Below are 21,098 nucleotides of genomic sequence, written 5' to 3' on the forward strand. Positions count from 1 at the left end.
CCCAAAGCATTACACATCCCCTGAGCGCTGTGCCAGGAGCTCCGGGACGGATGCTGGCCACAGGCATCGCAGCTCATGCAAACAGTGCTCGTAGAGGGACACTCACAATGAGAGGGCGCTGAGGAAGATGTGGGCTAACCCTGCTCAGCTTTGGAAGGTTAAATAGGAGATGAGTTCTGTCTAGCACTAAGAGAATAGTTAGTATCTAATAGCAATCGGAGAGAGTGCATCAAGGGAAAGGTTTTAAACTAACTTGAGATCTCAGCTGTGTAGCTCAGGTATGCTACCATTAGTTTTCTTGGTTTTATGTAGTTAAATGAGATTTTTTAAAAATTTTTGTCATTTTATTACAACAGAAAATGTCAAGCTTTACTGCAGGGAGAAAGCTTTTACAATAGTCTTGGAATGTTAGATATCTGTTACAAAGACAATAATAATTAAACTTTGCTAATGGGGAAAACTCATAAACTGTGAATCCTTAATTTCACTGAATATTCCAGAAAAGAGCAAATGAAATAACATACCAGATATATTAGTCTGAATAGCTTCTCCCCTCTGCTGAACTTGACTGCACTGAGCTAGTGTGTAATACAATCTGCAGAAGACTGTGCAGAGTAGGAAGTGGAGGTGAGCACATTTAGTAGGAGTCTGGCTGTGTGGTCACCATGTTATGTTTGCTGTGGAACAGAAGTTTCCTATAGTATGGAGGAGTGCAGTGCTAAATATTTAATTAGCTGAGCTCAAACGTCACCTTAAATGTTCATCAAAAGACATGTTCATTTCATGCTTGCATGCTTACATGCTAACTTGTGAGTTGAAAGGTGAGCATAAGCTGGTACATTTGGAGATTATAGCATGCTGTGTAAGAGCTGAAGTGATCGCTTTTAGTCATTTACAGTTTCTACTTGAGCAGGACTGGCTGAATAGCCTAGCATGTTCAGTGCCACAGTGGTGCCTGAAGCATGTCATGAATTTCTTCACTGCTTTAATGTATTTGTAATCATTGTAATGGATTTTGTCAGTAGCAGCGTCTTATTCCCAAAAGTGCCATTGGCACAATGCTGTTATGGCAGAGCCTTTGAACTGAGATTGGAAAGCAGGCTTCTCCATTCACTCTACATTATTATTAAATGAAATAGTGACCAGCTAGGTGCTGCTAGCTTCAGGTTTTTTCTTCTGGAGAAGCAAATATGTACTTTCAAATGCCTTTTGAAATTTGAATATCAGTGTACAGCTGTAATGTAGCTATATTCTGTTTGGTGGAAATGTGCTCAAGGAATTGACAACTTGCTGCATTATTGCAGTGAACTGGGCTCCTGACAGACCTTTCCTGGATTTGAAATCTTGCAGAAAAGGGAAGTTCAGGAAGAAAAACAGAAAGTATATTTTGTAAGCATCATAGAAATCATAGAACACTTGGATCCCCTTTTTGAAAGGGCAGACTGGGAAACAGAATTCTTGCGTAAAACAACAGTGGGATGGTACCTGTTCAGAGGCATAACTGATGTGATTACCTGCCAATTGTTAGAAGGGGTAAGCAAAGAAACAGAAGGATTTAATCATAGTGCAGCTGAAAGTGTCGAGTTGATTGAATCTTCCCTTTCAAATGGCAATTACAAATCCTCATTTTATGCATTTTCACTTTAATAGAGCTTATAGAATTGCATGTTCCTAAATCTGATTTCTTTTAAGAGAAGTGTGAGAATGATGGGCAAAAAAATTCAGAAGACTCGTAATGGGGGTGATTTAAATTTTAGGTGACCAAAGATGTATTGAAAGTGAGCAAGTTTCACAATGTCTTTGCTGAAATCTAGACTGGCTTTAAAGGTGTCCAGCTGGGAACCAGAAGAGTAATTTGGACGCAGTGGCTATGACTGTTTGTATTTTGTGATGTGTTAAAGCAGGAACACCTGTCAGGAAGGAGTCAGCCTCAAGTTTAATTTCACTTTGTTGTTTCACAAAAAAGATTTCTATTTGTTTAATGGGACTTGAGGTTTTTGCCATTCGTTTAACAGGATTTCATGGTACGCTCAGCCTTTGAGTAAATCAGATGGACAGAAGGCATTTTTGTGTTCATTTTGTAAAAGGCTGCTTTTCCCATTCTAATTTCTGTATAGTATTTGTGTAAATAAGTGCCCAGTCTCAGTCTTACAGTTTAATTGTACAGTGTCATTAAAACAGCTGGAACCAGTAGTCAGGGCTGTGACAACTCCAGGGCCTCATGGAAGAAAATTCTTAATTACATTGAAAATACAGTTACAGAAACTGTATCATTGAATATGCCAAAGTTTTGTTCAATCTGTGAACTTAATCTGGCAGTCATACAGATTCTGGCATCATTAGCAAATCAGTTCCACGGGATTATGAAACATGTCCCCGTGACCTGTTCAGATTTGTGTTGCAATATTTATTCCTGGCTTGAAACAAGTTTGTTACTGTAGGGCAGACAGAACATGTTAGACAAGTGAAGTCAGCTGTATTTCTCGTATACCCACGGTGTAACGCAAATTGATAGCTTTGATACCAGCCTTCATACTTGATTGATGTATATTTGTTTTGGCAGGGGTGCTGCCTTAGATATCGTCCTTCCTCCCCTCCCATGGTCTCCCCCGTTGGCTTTCATGCGCAATTCCCTGCTCAGCATAACCGCAGTTGTGCAGCACAGCTGTCAGGGCACCGCTGGGCTGGAACAGGCCCCTGGGAGTAGGAGGCAAGGGATGCTGGAGCTGGCACTCTTCTGCTACAAGAAATGAACATCAAACGATGTCTGCATTTCATCTGAAATCAAGCACTTAGATCTGTAGAAGGATTTTGCATAAGTGCAAACTAAGGATTACCATTTATCATTATTGCCTTTTTCATCTTCATGTTATTTTAAAATAATCAGAATAACCTTTGAAGTTAGGGAAGGTACTGTTTTTCCCATTATATAATGCCTAACATAAAGCACAAAGACACAAAATAACCTACCTAAAATCAGGCTACTCTATATCAGAGCCAGAAACAGAACACAAGTTTCTCTTTGCTTTATATTTCAAGTTCTGCAAAACTTTTCTTTAGGAAAAAAAAATTGCCTATCTAACATATGTGCTTGTGTGCCTTCATACAAAATGCTCTTGTCTGTTTGAAGGTCACTGCAGCTGATGCCTTGGAAACAGAAGCTGTGTGTCAGTGGAGACTTATTGATCTTGCTGGGGTACTCCTGAGGTTAAAGCATTTCTCCTCATCTGACCATTCTCACTGTTTCAGCTTCAACCCTGCTGAAGGCTGGCCATGCCTTTGTCTCTGGACTGCTCTGTTGGGCTTATCAGGTTTCCACAGCCTTTTCTGTCCTTTATTCCGTTCTACTTAGCGATGTCCCTGAATATCTGCATCTTGTATCTGGGAAGTATTTATGAGCAGGAGGTTCTTCTAGCCCAGAAACCAGCTCAGTCTGCATTTAAGCAAGGATAGGGATAGAGGAAAACCCCCCTTTCTCTAAGGTCTCTCAGGAAGGAAAGACGGCTTTCACCAGGAGCCAGGAGTGGTTCAGCTGCTCCACTGACCTCCTCCACTCACTGGCATAGATATAGGGGATTGCAGCAGAGGGAGAGTAGTGCCTTCAGTGATGGCACTTTGCTGGATGGGAGTGAGAAAGACCAAGAGACATTGATGCTGACTGAATCTTGAGGAAAAGCAAGGGAAGGTACTATTCACTGTGTTCCTCAGCTGGCCCCGAGTTCCAGCTTTCTGTTTCATCACTCAGTTCCTTCTAACAATAATTTTGTCTGAGAAATACCTGGTAACATGTTAGAGGGTGGAGAAATGTAAGGATTATTGTTATCTTAAAGTTACAAAAGTGTTTTAAAATATTTCTGAAGCCCAGAAAGGATAATCTGATAGAAGTTAGAAATTATATGGCCATGTAGAGAAGATGATTGAGAAATATGGGAGGGCATGGGTGAGAATTAATGGGAAAAGGGGACATGTACTGCATGTACTTTCATGTTAGACTTTGTCCTTCTAAACCATGGTAGGAAGAGCTCGAGCAGATGCAGACCTTTTGGAATGTCATGGGTGTTATTTGAATTGGCATTAGCCAGACAAACACAGTCTTCAGTAACCATGAATGTTTCTAAAATGTCAGACAGGTTTAGCTCACAGCTCTGTCGCACATGCCTTTGGGTTTAAAATTAAAAACCTTTTACGTACAAAAATGTGCATTATACTCAGTTGTACCGAAAGTGTAGAAAAACATTCTTCAACTAAAGAAGTAGGAAGAGCTAAGTTTTAATGCTAAGTATTTGCTGCACTCGAGGATTACACTTGAGGATTATAGTATTAAGCTGATTTAGGACATTAGATCTGAAGGACTGGGACATAAACCACAAGTGTAATGAAAAGTTTTGCCAGAACTCGTTCTTACCCTGTTTATCTTGGTCTTGGGCTTTTGCTTGAACAGGTTAGCTGCCTAAGTTTGCACTAAAATTTGGCTTTTGTTGCATTTTTAGGGAAATGACTTGGAAATAAGCACCCTATATAATCATGTCCATTAAATCAGTTAATTTTTCATCATCTGTTGCTGAGGTTGATAGGAAAAAACTACTCCTGACCCTTAGTCAGAGGTGTGCAGCTTCATCGAGAGGACATCATTCCTCAGTGTCCCGGAGCACAGGAGCAGGCAGCACAGAGCCGGGGGTCAGGAGCAGCGTTGCACCTCTGTGCCGCAGCTGGCTCCAATGGCTGTAAGCAGAGACACCCGGAGCTCCTCCAGGGTGCACCCAGCAAGCACGTGCTGGGACAGGCCCAGCCACCCCACGCTGCTTGAGCTTGGCTCAGCCTTCCCTCCGAGGAAACTGCTGGCAAGAAGGGGACGTGTGTTTGCAGGAGTGAGAGGAGCACCACCGGTTGGTAGACAACATCGCTGGGCTTCAGAGCTCTTGAAGGCACAAAGAAATGCATGTGGGATCAGAGCTGCCTTTTCTAAAGGATTTGAGACCTTTGGGGGAAGTGTGGGTGTGGGGTTGTTTGGTCACCTGTGTGAAAATAGGCATTTCAGTCTTTTGATGTAATTTTTTGGCTCTATTTTTTGTGCCAGGGAACATTACAAACATGAACTATTTAGCTATTGAACCTGTTGGATTTAAAATTACTTAAAATAGCTTTAAAGAGACTTTCTCAAGTAATCCCTTTCCCCACAAGCCCCCAGTTGCAGCAAATGCATTTTTTGATCCAGTGTGTTTAGAGAGGCTGGAAGAATGCCATAAGGTTAAAGCCAGTGTTACTGGTTCGTTTGGTAAGGAGGAGGTCCCTTTTGTCCAAGACCAATATAAATGGGATAATGTAAATGGGAGGTTTTTTCCAGCTTTTTTATTAGGAAACCTTTTTTTCTATTTTATTTCAGTATCGAAGATGTCCTCCATATGTGGTTAAGTGCTCAAATTAGATTTCCTTTGAGCTTGAAGGCAAGGTTGAGGTGTACTAAAATGCAGTTTGCCTATAGAAGCAGGGAGTTTATTTTATCTCTGTAGTAACCAAGTATTTATTGGTATGTAGGAAACTTCAGGAAGATAATCTAAATTGGGTTTTGGTTTTGAATTGCTATTTGTTTTATATCATGATTATAAGGGTCTATTCAGTAGTGTTAGAAATGTCGCTGAAGATGTTGAAACACACAAGAAATGGCAGAAGGAGAAATTGTGTTGGGTTTTTATCAGCTGAGGAATTAATCAAGTACAAATGTGACAAGCTGCTAATTCACCTCTCTGTATCTAGTCATCAAAGAAGGAGCCGTTGGGGATTGCACACCCCAGTTCTCTGCCAAAGAAATCACCACATATGCTTAATTTTTAAGTTTAATCTATCAGTGCAGCCTTCAGTTTTCAAAACAAACAAAAAAGGCAAAGCCAGCCTGCCTCTGGATCAGGTGTTTGATGGCAGCTGGTACCCCAGAGGAGGACTGGGGTGTCACAAGGGATTCCACCCCTTGGACCACCAGGCTGCAGGGGCAGAGGGAGTCCTTCTCTTCAGGACAAAGTCCAGAAAGCTCAAATCCAAACTGCATTTTCTGGCAGCAGATTTGAAAGAGAGATCTGCCCCCTAAAGCTCTGCCATCACGAGTGACTGACTCCTGGCTGTAGCAGGATTCCTCTGGAGCATGTTATGGAAAACGAATTTTACAGGCCAAGCTGCATGATGTTTTGAGGCATTCTCTGAGGAGGCAGCCAGGATGGATCTGTGCTGCATCGTTGCCAGGTCATGATGTTACTGCAAGTTTCATGAGTCTGGTGCTGTCTTACAGCCCAGGTTCCATACAGCAATGTGATTAGAAATTTGGCTCTGCGGATGTGTTGAAAGACGTGAAAAGAGGTGTCATAAAGTTCATGACAATACATATATAAAATTTTATATTAAAAAAAATTAAATCAGTCAGATATGATTATGCTAAATGCAAAGTGGAAACATATTGGTGACTGTTTAAATTTCTTCAAATAACAGTATGATTGGAACTAAATGCAATTTTTCTGCTTCACCTAAGCCAATAGACTAGAAACTGGGGATTTGCTTTTAAGTCCAGGGAAAACATCCGTTTTCAGTTATGAGAGAAAATTGCCTTAGGGTTACTGGTCGGTAGGATTATTTTGTAAAAGAATGTTGCACCATCTCCCCTCAAAAAATACAGTTCCCATTGTGCTTTTCATCTGCCCAAGTATCAGGTGCTCAGTCCTCTTCCATAGAAGAATTTCTTGCTAAATACACTGTAGATTCAGGTGCCTCCAAAAATTGCGTGTGAAATAGTGTTCCTTACCTGAGCTTTGGTTTAAGTATTGAAGGTGGTCGCGTTGATAGGTATCAGATATTTACATTTGATACTATCTTATTACAAAATGGGCACGTAGATTTTTAATTTAATTAATAATTTGTCAAGCGCTTACAGAAGACTCAGCCTCACTTGAAATGGACAGGCTCATAAATAAGAATTAGGATAATGGTTGTTTTGAAACACACACGTATAAAAGCTGAGGTGAACAGCAAAAACAGTTTAGGCAACGCTATTTTTTTGTTTCATTGCTCTCAGGGTATGCATAGGTTTAATGGAACTTACAATTAATTGTAAAGGTCTGTAGAATATAACTGTAAGGAATTCAAGCCGTGTAGTTGCAGCTTAACTAAAACTGTGGGTTTAAATGCACATGGTTAAATTGGTGTAGAGAGCTATCTGATTGGGATTCTTGTTTGCATTTATGAAAGGCCATAACTTATGTCCATGGTATCTAAAAGGCTACTAACATATTTCTCATTGCAAGTTCTCTGGTTTGGTGTTTTTTTCTTTCACATCTTGTTCCCTGCACTAAATGAATTTAAGATTTACATTGAATGGTTTGAGTTATTTTGATATAGTGTTTGTATTGGAGGCTTTCTTGTCAGTGGCTCTAGCATGATGAAGACTAAACAGTCTTACTGCAGGACATTGGATCAGGAATGAGGTAGCAGTCAGTTGGTTGGAAAGAAATGTTGATCACTCTCCAGGAAAGAAGAGAAAAAAGACCTGATGAGGTGTTTTGCTTTGGTTGGAATGTGCTGCTAGAACGCAGTAAGGGTTGAGGGCTTACTTTACACTGTGGAATATTCCTAGGACATGTTTGATACAAGCTATGTGTAGACAGAACAGATAAACAGATTGTGACTGAGATCTGTGGGCTCTTGGAAAGGATGGCGAATTGTATATATTTTCCAAGGACTGAGATCTTATTGCTGGCATGAAAGTTGTGCAGGGCCACTGTGAAAAGAAATGCGACTTTAAACACAAGTAGAATTAATTATACTTGAAAAGTCTCTTTTCCAATCTGCAGAGCATATTTGCAGTCATCTGCAGCTGAAGGCCATATTGCCCCCACACTTCAGCCTTCCATCTCACGCTGTGCTGGTGGTGACTGAACTGTATGGTTTTGCTCATCCTTCTGATCTTATCCTCAGTATCATTGAGATTCCTTAATGGAAAAGCAACTTCTGCAACAGATTGACAATGAACATATTGAATCTATCACATCAAAGAAATAGTTGTAGAATGGCGTGAAGACTCTGCTTCTTTTTAAAGCTGATCTGTATGGGCAGATCTTTGAACCCTCTGTAATTTTACTGACTTTGATCAGAGTCCATACAGCTGTAGTTGTGAAGAATCAGATGTTGCTGTTGTGCTGTGAAGGTTAAAGGATGGTGTTAAAGGATGGTCCTTGCCATACTTGTTGAAGACTAACATTGCTACTTGGTTATGTGGCAATTTAAATAACTAGTAATATTTTTGGTCCCTATCAGCTGTAAGACCACTTGGTCTCTGATATATTGGTACCAGGAATTCCGTGGGAACATGGATAATTACTTTTAAAATTTATTTTCATTATATAGAATAATTGTATGTTTCTGTAAAATGTTGTTATACAGTGCTTATCTGAACTTAAATACACACATGGGTTTTGTAGAATTATTTACTACTGTGTGACAGATACACACATACACAGCTGTGAGTCATTTACATGAAGAGTAGGCAGATTTCTGAAAACAGAATAAAAAGCTTTAATAGCAATATAGAGATCTGGTAGAAATTTGTGTCAAATGTCCTTTATTATATGATTACTCCCATATAAATATATAGCATTGAAACAACATTTCAAAGCCTAAGGTTTCATATTCAAACATTTGAAGATCAGAAGGAAACAACATAATCGCTTACTCAGTTTTATGGCCATCTCCTTGTGTGTGTTTGTGTTGTGATACAGCCTTTAATTACACAATCAAGTTTTTCCCTATGGGATTCCTAGTTTTTCAACATGACTGACACTCCCTGCCTTTTTTCATGGCTGTCTTCAGATGTCGCATCTTAACAGTGACCTCTGCAGTTTCCCAGGGGGCTCTTTGGCCATCGTCATGTAGCACCTTTGATACAGTAGTAAAGAAGAGTTTTCGCGACAGCTTTTATCTGCTATAAGGAGGAGACTTGCCTTCCTTCTCAGTTCCTATTCCATTCACTTCATAGCTTGTTATTTTAGTAATAGTATCAGGGGCAACACTCTGCTGAATGGTGAAACAGGAAATGTGAAAACTCTGCATGGGTTCCTCACAGTTCATCAACCAGGCTGGAATATTTTAGTGTCACAGCACAGGCTTTGGTGCTGGAACCGGCACAAGTAGCTCTGGTAGTGGTGGGTTAGTTGATGCTTTCTTTGGAGTGGTCCCAGACAGGACATATATTAGGGTGGAGGGAGCTCAGGGGTAGCTGTCCACAGGTTTCGTTGTATTTGCAGATGGGAAGGGAAGATACAGGAATCACGCATCCTCTTTCAGGCTCCCAGGGAGTTGTTCTGTATGTTTACAGACCCTTTGGCATTGACCATTGTTACTTGGCTTTGCCTCAGTTTTCTTTGGTTTCTCAAAATGTTCTTTGGTAATAGGATAGATGCTGATGTTTAAGTACAGAAACAAGGAGCATACAGAAGAGGATTTCACTTTTGAAATTTAAATTACAGAGAAATAAGCTTTTTCAAGCATAGGCACAGATTGGAATACTTTTGCATTAATTAATATCACAAGCTTAATGTTTATAATGGGAAACTTAATTTGAAGGGAAAATATTATTCCTCCTGATGCCATTACCACTGTCAGTGTTCTTCGTTCTGTCATTCCTGGGGAAGGTTAGGAAGGCAGCAGTAGACAACCTCTATGTGTGGCAAATGGAAGCTTAATTTAAAAAGATTCAATTTATCGAAGACATTGCATAAGTGTTTGGAAATCAAAGGCAGTGATGCCTGAGAAAGGAGAGAGAAATCTCTCTCTGGTAGAAGTGCTTGCAGGGAGTATCTGAAGTGTAGGGCTGGGTTCAGACGGATGCCTCACTTCTAACCAGGTACTAGAAGCAATCCCCTTCACTGTCTGCTCTGAAAGATGTTCTCAATTATTTGTGTATACCTTTGGCAAAATTCTCTCCATATACAGGAGCTGTTGTACTCAGGGTTTTGGGAGCCAAAACCAAGCTCTTTATTCGTGGTGAGGTCAGGATGCTTCTGGGGATGGTGGCTTGTTGGTTACCAACTGCTCCTCAGCCAGGAGGTCGTCTCTGTTCTAATGAGATGTGCTTTGTTTCTTTTTCTTATAGTAGAATAAAAGGAAAAGGCAAAAAGACTGTTACACTATTTGCTGTGACGCTTCTTTGTGGTAGGATCAGTGGACTTGAGGGAAATGTTGACTAGTATCAGAATTACTGGCAGAAATGTTTCAAGGTAAAGTGTGTACATGCTGGGTGCCTTTTAAATGGCATCCTCACACTGCTGCTTGAAAAGTTGCTAACCCTGTAAGCATCCAAGTGAGATAAGAGGTTGGCTCGTGCGGTATTTTGGGCCTTACAATAGTTTCTGTTAGTTTTAATTTTTTGTTTGATAGATTTTAGTTTTAGATCAGGGAGCCTAAGTGGAAGTTGGGAATAAAAACCTCACATATAAATAGCAGTGAAACAAGCAACTACACTAACCTCTGCTTTCAGTTACAGGAACTTACACTTGAGGAAGCTTAGCTGATATCTTCTGTGTACAAGCAAAGGTAGAATTTGGGTCAGCAGTCAACTCCTTAATCATTGGATTTTCTAGAGTCTGTAGCTAATTCTGCTCAGCATATGCTATTGCTTTTTTAATGCTGTACATTGGTTATGGAATAGTAGTGAGATACCAGTGTTCCTGGTCTGAAATTCGAAGCCAGTGTTGGACAGATTGGGTTTTGTTCAGTTTGTGTTTGTCACTAAATAAATACCCAAATACTGGTAATGATCTCAAAAACTCAAATGAGCTTGTTGAATAGTAGTTGTGAATGTTTGAAGTCAGTTTGTAATACGACATGAAAGAATACTGAAGCTGTAGAGTAGGTGTCTTGTCATTGTAAATAAACATCAAAAGCAGAGTCCACTGATTTGGGGATGGGGTTGTTAAGAGTTTCAGATCAACAAAGTCTTCCTTCAGAAAATGTTGTTTGTGCTCTGTGGTGTGCCTGGAGCTACTGATAGGAAGTGTAATATCAAATAAATTTTCGTATTAATTACCTAATCTTCAGGAGTCACAGTTGTTTCAGGCAGCACTAGAAGTTCATGGAAGACGACATGGAAAGAGATGTGTATACATACGTATTATACATGCTTATTCAGTAATTTCTTCTGTTGACCCACACTGATGTGCCTGTGGGTGAGTTAAAATGCATCTCCAAATAATACCAAGCGAATACAGGTTATGTGCTTATGTATATAGAAAATATGTATTATTTTACTTAAAAGGAGATGAAAGAGGAAATGTTAACTTCTGCAGATGCCTTGAGAGCTCTGTCTAGTTTTGGCTTTGCTAGCATTTCTCATCTAGGAATTTAAAGGCAAGTTAGCAGCTGATGTAAAAGGCTAAAGATGAAGTGTATCCAAAGAAAGAGATGGTTTGAAAAGATTAATAATTAAGAGTCTTGCTCACCTTTGGAAGTTTTTATAACTGGGTCTTTAAGTGTCATGTCCTTTTTGTTCTATTTAAGAAAGATTGACAACATCAAAAGTTGTCAATTATACAAAGCATAAAGGACATATAGAAATAATACTTTTTGTGGGGTTTGGGGGGCCATCTGGGCTTTTTGTCATTGTGTTTGTTTCATGCATTTCTTTTTATGTAAATTTTTAAGTAGAAGATACAGGAAATGAGTAGCCATCATATGCAGCATTTTAGCCACTCGTTGTTCTGAGCTGCACGTTACCACTCCATAGAGGTATTCAGTTACCCTTATTAAGAAATCTGTCTTTATTCTTACATTTCTAAGTGCTGCTCAACAACCTGACAATAGTAACTCACACTGTAGGACTGATCTGGCTGTTGGAACATTGACATTAATGTCAAATGTTCATAAGAATTTGGAATTTGCTCAAGAAAAGCCAATGTAAGATTTGTTAAGAAACAACTTTGCTTAAAAAAATAAAAACAGTCTTTCCTGTGGAAGGCCAGGGATGTTGTTTGAGGTTACCTGGTGGCTGCACAGCTCCCACTTAAAGGGAAAAAGCCTCCTGAGGGATTGATCCATCAAGGAACAAGAAGGCAACTATGCTGTTTCTCTGCATGTTTTTCTTCTGCTGATCAACACAAAAAGTTGTTATTTGGAGATTTTCTAGTAGCTCTCCAGCCTGCATAATGTCACCATTCATGAGCTTCTAACAGGAGAAAGAGCAAATGTGCCAATGCAGCCAGAGCTGCTAAATATTCCCTTGCTCAAGATGGCCATGATAGGAGTGGAGGAACAGCAGAATCCTGTTCCAGGGTAGAGGAGCGCCCTCATGATGGAGGCATGTTATTAACCTTTTAATTGTGAGAAGAATGAAGTAGAGCAGTCAAACTTAGGCATTAGATAGCATTTGGCAAACAGTGGTGGAAATGGTTACTGTATAATTAGCAGCGGGAAGGCTGTAAGTGGCTGCACCCTAGTTGCGTGGTCAAATTAAATACAGCTGAGGTTACAGCAAAAAGCTCAGCCCCTCAAAACCTGGATTTTCTTCATACGTGCCACTATCTTGAACTGATGAAAGACCCACCATGTGTAATGTGTTTTAGAAGATAAGCCAATAAAATGTAAATTCCATTGATAAAAGCATTAAAGTAAAAATTAGGATTTCTCTGTCAGCAGTTGTTCAGCTTCTTACACTTGTGCAGTATTTCATATAGCTTTGTATGACATAAGCTTCCTTTGTGATATTGTGGGTTTTAATATATATGTGTGTATGTTTTGAATTCATAATTTAGGTGAGAACCGTAACGTGTGTTTTTTAATCGCCTTGCGGTAGGAGTCACAATGGTTACTCCCCAGTACAGTGCTTTATGACAACAGCTTATTTTCTCAGTGAAACTTAATTTACCAGACCCAGTAGTGATGGTATTTCTTTTGATGGAACAAATTTAAATGTGATGGTGCCATGGTTATCACAAGCTCCCTCTTATTTAAATCAATTTATCAAAAATGAGCTGCATGTTATTTTTGCTGGGTGATTTTTCAGATACCTTTATCACTGAAACTCCCTCTGGTATTTGTTTTACCAGCTTTTTATTATTTCTTCTTACCATTATGGTTATGTAAAAATGGATGTTGTTTTCTTTTAAATTTGCTTTCTCTTCTTGCCTGGTTCTCTTGTGTCTGTCCACACTGGGAATTGGAATAAATGAATCATGTTTAATTCCTTCTAAATGCAGTTCAAGCAGAGCAAATTTGTCAGTTTATTCAGGTAGCGTAGACTGGGAAAAATGGTGTTGCAGTCTCACCTAAAAACTTGCCTGATGTTTAAGCCTTGTGTGCATTTTTTGTTTTGTGGTTTTAGCATAGTTAGGTCTTATTAAAGTCTTTTAAGAAGTACTTTCAGCAACATATAAGACAAGTTTAAACACAGATCCCAAACTTGGTTCTGAAGCCAAAGTAAATGAGTCTTGTAGTGCCACATTCCAGTGATTCTGACATCAGAGGAATATCTGCGGTAATCCATTTTTATATTAAAGTGGCTGGATTTTTATATGCCTACACAAAGCAAGGCTGGGGTCTGACATAGAATCATAGAGTGGTTTGAGTTGGAAGGGACCTTAAAGATCATCTGGTTCTGGAGAAGCATGGAGATAAGCATTCAAGACACTAACAAGTTTTTTCATGAAAACTTTTCCCCCCTATGGAGAATAAAAAAGGTAACTCAAGATATTTACATTTTGACAAAAATTGAATGTTATTTTGAAAAAGGCTCGATAAAACTAGTTATTTTGTTTAGTGTTTTATTGTTGTTTCAGGTTTCCTGACACTCTGCTGCAGTGGAGATACCTCTGCATTTTTGTGAATTAAGGAGTGAGAATTATGCTAAAATTGAGCACTGACCCAAAACAAAACCCCAGAGTATTTTGAAATATTTATACAAATGGATTATTTGCCTAATAAATGTTGTAGGTATTTGAATACAAAATGTTCAGTTTTCATCACATTTGCAGCATTAGCCGCAAACTTTCTTGAGATTTTTCATTCTGGTAAAAACAATCATAAAAATCTCCTTGTAAAGGCTACAAACCTGGTTCATACCAGGAAAACTGGGTTCAGGCACTGATTGCAGAGCCAGGACTGCATCAACTTGGCCTTGTATGGCTGGGCTGAACTTAGCCAGCTAGAAAGAAGATTCACATTCTGCTGTTGGTGCCTCTCTCTATGGTGGCAAGGGAAGACTGGGAAAAGCTGCCAATGAATGTGTGCTCAGCTGCGTTTGAGCTGATAGCTCTTTTGCCATCCTTAGATTTTAAGAGAAAATAGAGTTTAGTGCAGTCTCTTACAATCCAGAGTACAATTCCCCCCTCCCCATTGCTGTAATAACAGTTACATGTTTTGTAGTGCTGATTCTTTCAAACTTACAATTAAAGAGTATTTCTCTTGTTTTCTTTCAGATTCTTCTCATTCTTTTCATCGAGATGAGACTATAGTTATTGCCCTTGCATCTGTGTCTGTACTGGCTGTTTTGATTGCTGCTCTGTTCTTTGGATACAGGATGCTTGCAGGTAGGGTTTGACTTTTCTTTGATTATTCCTTTTTTTAATTGTTCTTTTGACTATTTCTCAAAGCTATGCTTACATCTTCTGCTCTCCCCAGACCCTATGATATGCTTGTACATAATGCTTCCCTTTCTCCTCTCTCACACTTTATGGTGATACCCCATTCATATGGTGATACCCCATTCATATGGTGATATGGAGAGATTTATCATTTCTCCACTGGCATTTTGGGAGCCATTTTTCTTCAGAAAGACCTCTGCTCCACACAGCTTAAGTAAGGTTGTAAACATGCTTTAGAGTTAATTTCCAGTGACATTCAATTATCAAAATAGTTGCATAGCAGATAGCCTTAAGTTTGTAGCTTTCGGCACCTTCACTGCTGCTTTTACTGACTCTGAGACGATTTTACAGGATTCCCTTTTACATATTATGTCCTTGCCTAAAATGTGTATGTCTTCCAAGTCCCAGGTGAGTTGTATTGTTTTCACTTGTAGCATGGCAAAGAAAGGAAACTGTCTGATTCTCTCCCCATGCCCTTCCATAGGAGACCGTAAACAAGGTTTGCACAGTATGAATATGATGGAGGCAGCAGCATCAGAGCCCTCATTGGATCTGGATAATCTAAAGTTGTTGGAGGTAAATGTTCAATTCTGTTACTTAATCTTCATTTTCATTCAGTGTAACACTATTGGTCATACAACTTCCCAGATACAGTTATGGAAATAAATGCATCAGTGCTCCTGTAATGTTTTCTTCTAACTCACATTTGAAAGATGAAATTAGAAGACAAAAGAAAAGGAAAGGTTACCACAGTTACATTTTGCCTGCTTTTGCTGGTAGTTTTGTTGGTATTGGCTAGAACATGTTCTACCTTGAGAAGAAAATACTGAACACTGGGAGGTAATGGAGGAAATTGGAATGTGCTGTATTTCAGCATTGCGTCAAAAGATCAATCTTTTTGTTTGACACAGATGGCTTTAAGTACAGTATCCTACCACAGTCATTTGAAATGCTTTAGTAACACTACTGGAATATAGAATTTACTGCAGGTAGGCAGTATATTGCAGTAGTGGTGTGTTTATGTATAGTCATTCTTCACAGTAGGGTACTCTCTATCTCCATGGCAACTAGAGGCCAACTAGAACTTTCTACTGAGCTTGGTATGAGACGTATCATTGTACAACAGCAAAATGTTATGCTCTCAATTGGTATGCTTGATAGAACTTACAGAATGTTTAAAAGCTTTTAGCCAGAAAATTAATCAGTAACATGACTGAGAGAGATTCAGAGTATGGTGCTTTCCTTTGCCCACTAGAAATCACACCTGGAGATGCAGACTGCAAGCATTCAGTATGGTCTGGGCTAATGGTGAGGGCAGACTAATCAGCAAAGAAGCTTGGGTGCCTTGGGCCATCAAAAAAGTACTTGAGGCAGAGTTCACAAGAGTATAACAATGCCTGTTGTAAATGTGTGCAAAGCCCCAGGTGAAATCACTCATGCTGGTATGCAGTCTTGGAAAAAGCAGCTACTTTGTTGGTGGAAAGATCTGCTATGAGATCTCCTGTCCTTTTAAATCCAAAGGAGCTGATTCCTCACCCCCAGTCATAGGGTGTTGCAGAACAAATTGTCTTAACCTGTGCTTGCCTTTTCACATCTCTGTGGGTAGAATACATTCTGGGTTTGTACCTTGAAGTGATTTGCTGCTGCTTTGCAATCCACTGACATGGAAGGATTGAGAAATGGAAAGTCTGTCTGGTAAAGGATGCTTTCCTGTTGAAAACTTTCCCATTGGACAATTCTATCATCCTTAGAAACATTACTTCCGTAATCCCTTCTGATTTCCATTTGTTCTCCATTTGTAAGTATTTAAGATAGTAAAAAGATACTGGTCCGTGAAATCCTTACAGTTTCATGTCTAGGTCTTCCTGAACTGAATATTATTTGAATCAAATAAGTGTTTAAATTCTTATGTAGTTAGAATTTGTTGAGTATTAGAAACCAGGATTCTTCTGGAGGTGGTCCTACGTTTTGGTTTAGAGAAGAGATTGAATCTTTCTTCAGTTGCTATGGAGACAGGAAAGGCCATTCTCTGAAGACTGTCTAACATAGTGGGGGCTAGAATAAGAATTCACAGGTAGTAAAAAACTAATTATTCCTTTCTTTTAAAAACTCTTTACCTCTTTTTGTATCTGTTTTCACTACAAATGCATACGCTTTTATTACTGACCTAAAAGGTACACCTTATAAAGCTATCCTAAACATAAAATATTCATCTTAATGGCTGTGATCTCTGCAGTTAATTAAAATTGATCATGTAAAAACTATAAATGTAAGCAAAGTTTAAGAAGAGAATTAGCAGCACAAAACACATGGATTTTATTGATTCTGTATATAAAACTGTTGAATAGCTTATGTATGATTTATTCACTGGGTATTCAGACTATAGATCAGTTTAGTAAGATCTAAGTTGACCTGTGCTGATGTTTCCAATTCCAAAATAGCTTTTATGACAGTAATCCCATTCTAGTTTTCAATGCAAAACATTCACTATACTCACTGTTGTTTCTAGTGTCTGTCAGTATAAAAGTTGGTGTACAGTCTTTTTAGAGTGAAAACTTGGGGTTTGTCTTCATTTGTTGTTTAGTGAACTACTTATTTACATCTATTTGCAGCTGATTGGCCGGGGGCGGTATGGAGCGGTGTACAAAGGTTCCCTAGATGAACGTCCAGTTGCTGTCAAAGTCTTTTCTTTTGCCAATCGTCAGAACTTTGTCAATGAGAGAAACATTTACAGGATTCCACTGATGGAACATGACAACATTGCCCGCTTCATTGTGGGGGATGAGAGATTCACTGCAGATGGCCGCATGGAATATTTATTGGTGATGGAATATTACCCCAATGTAAGTGCTTCAAAGAAATCAATTGGGTTGGTTTAGATTCCTAAGAATAGCCATATAAAAAGGATATACTTCCATATTTGCCAGTGCTTTTCATTGCTGCTTCTTGCACAGTAATGTAAAAATAATCCATACAAATTACAATTTTAATGAACCTTAGTGTGGTTTATTGTAATACCCTTTAAGATTTCCCAGTTAGTTCAACCAAATGTAGTCTTGACAAAATCTTAGATTTAGTATTTGCTCTTGGTTATGGTGCAGGTTTCTTCAGTCAACTGTGCAATATTCAGGTACAGAATCTGAAGAGTTATTTTTACTTAAACATTATTTAATTTAGAACTTTTTAATATTAAGACATTGTATCTGTTATGGTAGTTACGGTCTCAGTAGCTACTGAGTAAATGGTGGGTTGTTTTGTTTTTTCTTTACAAAGAAACACAATAGGTTGTTGTCAGACTAGCTTGTGGCACTGTAAATCATGTTGTCTTTTTATCCTGTTACCTTCCTTAAAGCTTTCTGTGGATACCATATTTATTTAGCTGTACCGTATATTGATGATGTAGGACACGTCTTAAGAAGGCAGCCTTACTTTCCAGAACCATATCTTCATGAACCATATGTTCAGATCTCCTTAGCTACCTGAATGCTTACATCCCGCAAATTCATGGATTTGAGTTCTTAACACTGTGTGTGTGTGTGCACAAATAGAAACAAAATGCTTTAAAAAAATCTAGCATAAATGTTGAATCGCTTTCATGAAAAATCATAAAAGTAATGTATATGGGTGCTATGTGTATGAAAAAGCAAATAATTTGTCTTGTATATGGGAAGAACTTTAACTGTTCAGTTAAAGAATGTTGGTCTCAAGTAAAGGAACTCATATTCCTCCAGTGTGTAAAGGTGATGGCTGAAGCCTGATTTGTTATGAGGACAGTAGGACAAAAACTACTTATTCAAGTAGCAAAAAGAAGCAGAACAGTAATAAATAGCAGTAATACCAGCCAGTCTTAGGCTCTAAGTATGTGCTTGTGTTGAAAGTTAAATGCATAAGTGTATATAAATATCTAAATATGTATGCAAATTTAAGGCAACATAGCGCTTCACAAATATATGAAGGGTACCTTAACTGAAACTTCTAAGTGAGAACACACTTGGATCATGACAGCCTGTAAGAGATGGGCATCTACAGAGAGATTTCAGAAACTGGAAATGACCATAGAAGCAGCTCAGTTTTGCAAAAGCACACCAATATTGGCCTGCTCTGGCAGAATAGGCTTATTGTCAACTAATATTCCGCTCCTGGAGGGGCATGGCATGACTGTCTTAACAGGTGATCTGGTTTTGCTGTTTTCTTGAATGAAAGGGGTTTCAGCTGAAATGTAATTTGATCGCAAATTGTGTCTTGTTGCTAATATAAACAGGAAACGTTAATGATCTGATTACATGCACAGATGATTCTTCTGACATCATATTATCAGGTTCTTTCTCAATATGGTATTAAGAACAGCAAGATTAGTCTAAAATCAATCCACTAGTGTCTTGGAAGTTATTGGAAAAAGTTCACAGCAGGTGTAATTAATGCACAGTGTGATCCTTAATTCAGGGAGCAGATGTTCTGCTGTGTGTGGCGCTAACAGCAGAGAAGGAAGCCTGCTGTGGCAGCACTACTAAAAAGAAATTGCACTGTTCAAACTGAAGCCATAAATCTTGTTTCAAGAAAGAGTAACCCATACAAGACGTGCAGGTGAAATACTCCCCATCCAAACCATCATTCTCCCTTGAAATACTTTCCTTCTTAGAAATAGGAACACACAAGCCTGAACATTTTCACACAGAAAATTGCTTGTGGTGTTGCCTTGGTGAAAGCAAAGCAGATAGGTTTGACCCAAATTGTGTTATTATCCAAACATATCTTGAGACAAAAAAAAAGTTAGTGAGCAAGTAATAAAAGGAAAGATACATGTATTTGTCAGCCAACGTGCTGTTCTGATAGTACTCTGAGGTGTGGCAGGTGAATAAGCAGAGAGTAAGTTGCAAGGGATGACATAGTAGGAAATATGTAATGGTCACAGAATTGTCCCCCCCGTAGTCAGACATTCATGTCTTTTTAGAACAACAGAAAAACTGTTGGAAAAGACATAGAATCTTATGACTGTTAAAACCATCAAAAGTTTGTTTGTATCAAAAGTTATAATCAGAACACATGTCCACCATTTAACATGTAACTCATGACTCTGACAAGAATAATCTTAATTGCAGATATGTATCTCTCTAAATCTTGAATACAGCTTTTCCTGATTGTCATATTGAACTTCACCAAAAGCATAAAATCATAGCCCTCAGCTAGCTTAAAAATACCTGGTGGCTAGCGCGCTCTGCAGCAGAAAGATCTTGAAGTTGGTTTGACATCATCATGCAGTGATTGATTTCCAGTCACACCATGACAACAGTTCTGTAGCCTCTCAGAATGGGCTAGAATCTCAGCCCACTAAGCCAAGAAGATCTCTTACTGCACCCAAGTTGCTGGCAGTGAGAGGCTAATAAAAGTTTTTATATTTCTTAAAAAGCCTTAAACAATAAGGATAAAAAAAGTAAAATTCCTTATTTCTAGGTGGATCCTCAGGGTTTTTTTTAATTACCAAAACCGCTTTGAGATTCATGTAACAGCATTTTAAACAATGATAAAAATGCTTGTGTAAAGCTGTATGAGTGACATTTGTTCTGTGTTTTCACCAAGGAGGTTACCTGTTTGTGGGTTCCTTGTTCTGCACATGCTAAGCCTGCAAAGCTGTAACTCTGGTAACTTCATTAAGGAGTGTTATGAACTTGGTTTTAGTTTTAGCATTGGATTAAAATGTCTAATGCCTTGATCACTTTAAATTGTGGTGTTGGTGTGCCTCCATCTGAACTGTGCATGTGTTACACACCTGAATGTCAGCTCCAAGTGGCACACACCAGACTTTACATTTGTAAACCAAATGTTACATAGCTAATTTTTTAATAAAGTGGTTTTAGTTGTAGCTATGGTAATGTTACACATTGGTGCATTTTTAAGCTTACAGATTTAAACAGGCAAAACCAGGGTAGTTTGTAGTTATAAATATATTGTACTATGTATGCAGAGTCAACTGGATGGCTTGTTCTTCATGCATGGGGATTTAGTTTGTTTAAACTGAGTATATTGTCATTGGGGACTGTGTGCATAAAAACTGCTCAAAGGTATTATAGATGGACAGGATCTGGCTCTTGTTTCAGATAGCAGTCTCTGCTTCTAGAAGACCATCATTGACACCCATCCTTCTGGTTTTCTTGGAGATTCCACCACAAATTACTAAAAAATCTCCCGTTTTCCACATTTAACTTCTTCAGTGTCTCCTATTCTGAAATGCCTGTGAGTTGTTAGGGTTTTTTGATACAAAAATAGTTTATAGCAGGGAAGATACCAGTGAGAGATGTTGAATATTCTATAAGTGCTGTTGGCTTAAAGGCCACTATGTAGTAATTCAGGCTGTTATGTCTGCAGTTAACTAGTTCTCTTGTTCAGTAGAAGTTTTTCAGAACAACAGATCCAAATGCATGCTTTGCTTTGGGTTTATAATTAATATTGCTGTTCCTAAAGGCAATCCCTGTTATTTGTGATAAATTTTCT

General features: G+C 38.7%; 1 protein-coding gene across 3 annotated transcripts in view; it reads left to right on the forward strand.

Moving 5' to 3' along the window:
• BMPR2 (bone morphogenetic protein receptor type 2) overlaps positions 1-21,098 on the forward strand; it is a 110,113-nt gene that overhangs the window by 67,761 nt on the left and 21,254 nt on the right. For all 3 annotated transcript variants that reach the window (XM_062619775.1, XM_062619776.1, XM_062619777.1), the window contains exons 4-6: positions 14,445-14,555; positions 15,094-15,185; positions 17,222-17,452. In XM_062619775.1, the coding sequence (XP_062475759.1) occupies positions 14,445-14,555; positions 15,094-15,185; positions 17,222-17,452 (434 nt within the window). The remainder of the gene's footprint in view (positions 1-14,444; positions 14,556-15,093; positions 15,186-17,221; positions 17,453-21,098) is intronic.

The sequence above is a fragment of the Pezoporus occidentalis genome, unplaced genomic scaffold (genome assembly GCF_034315485.1).
Source record: "Pezoporus occidentalis ecotype Australia unplaced genomic scaffold, CSIRO_AGI_Poc_V1 ctg213, whole genome shotgun sequence".
NCBI lineage: Eukaryota > Metazoa > Chordata > Aves > Psittaciformes > Psittacidae > Pezoporus > Pezoporus occidentalis.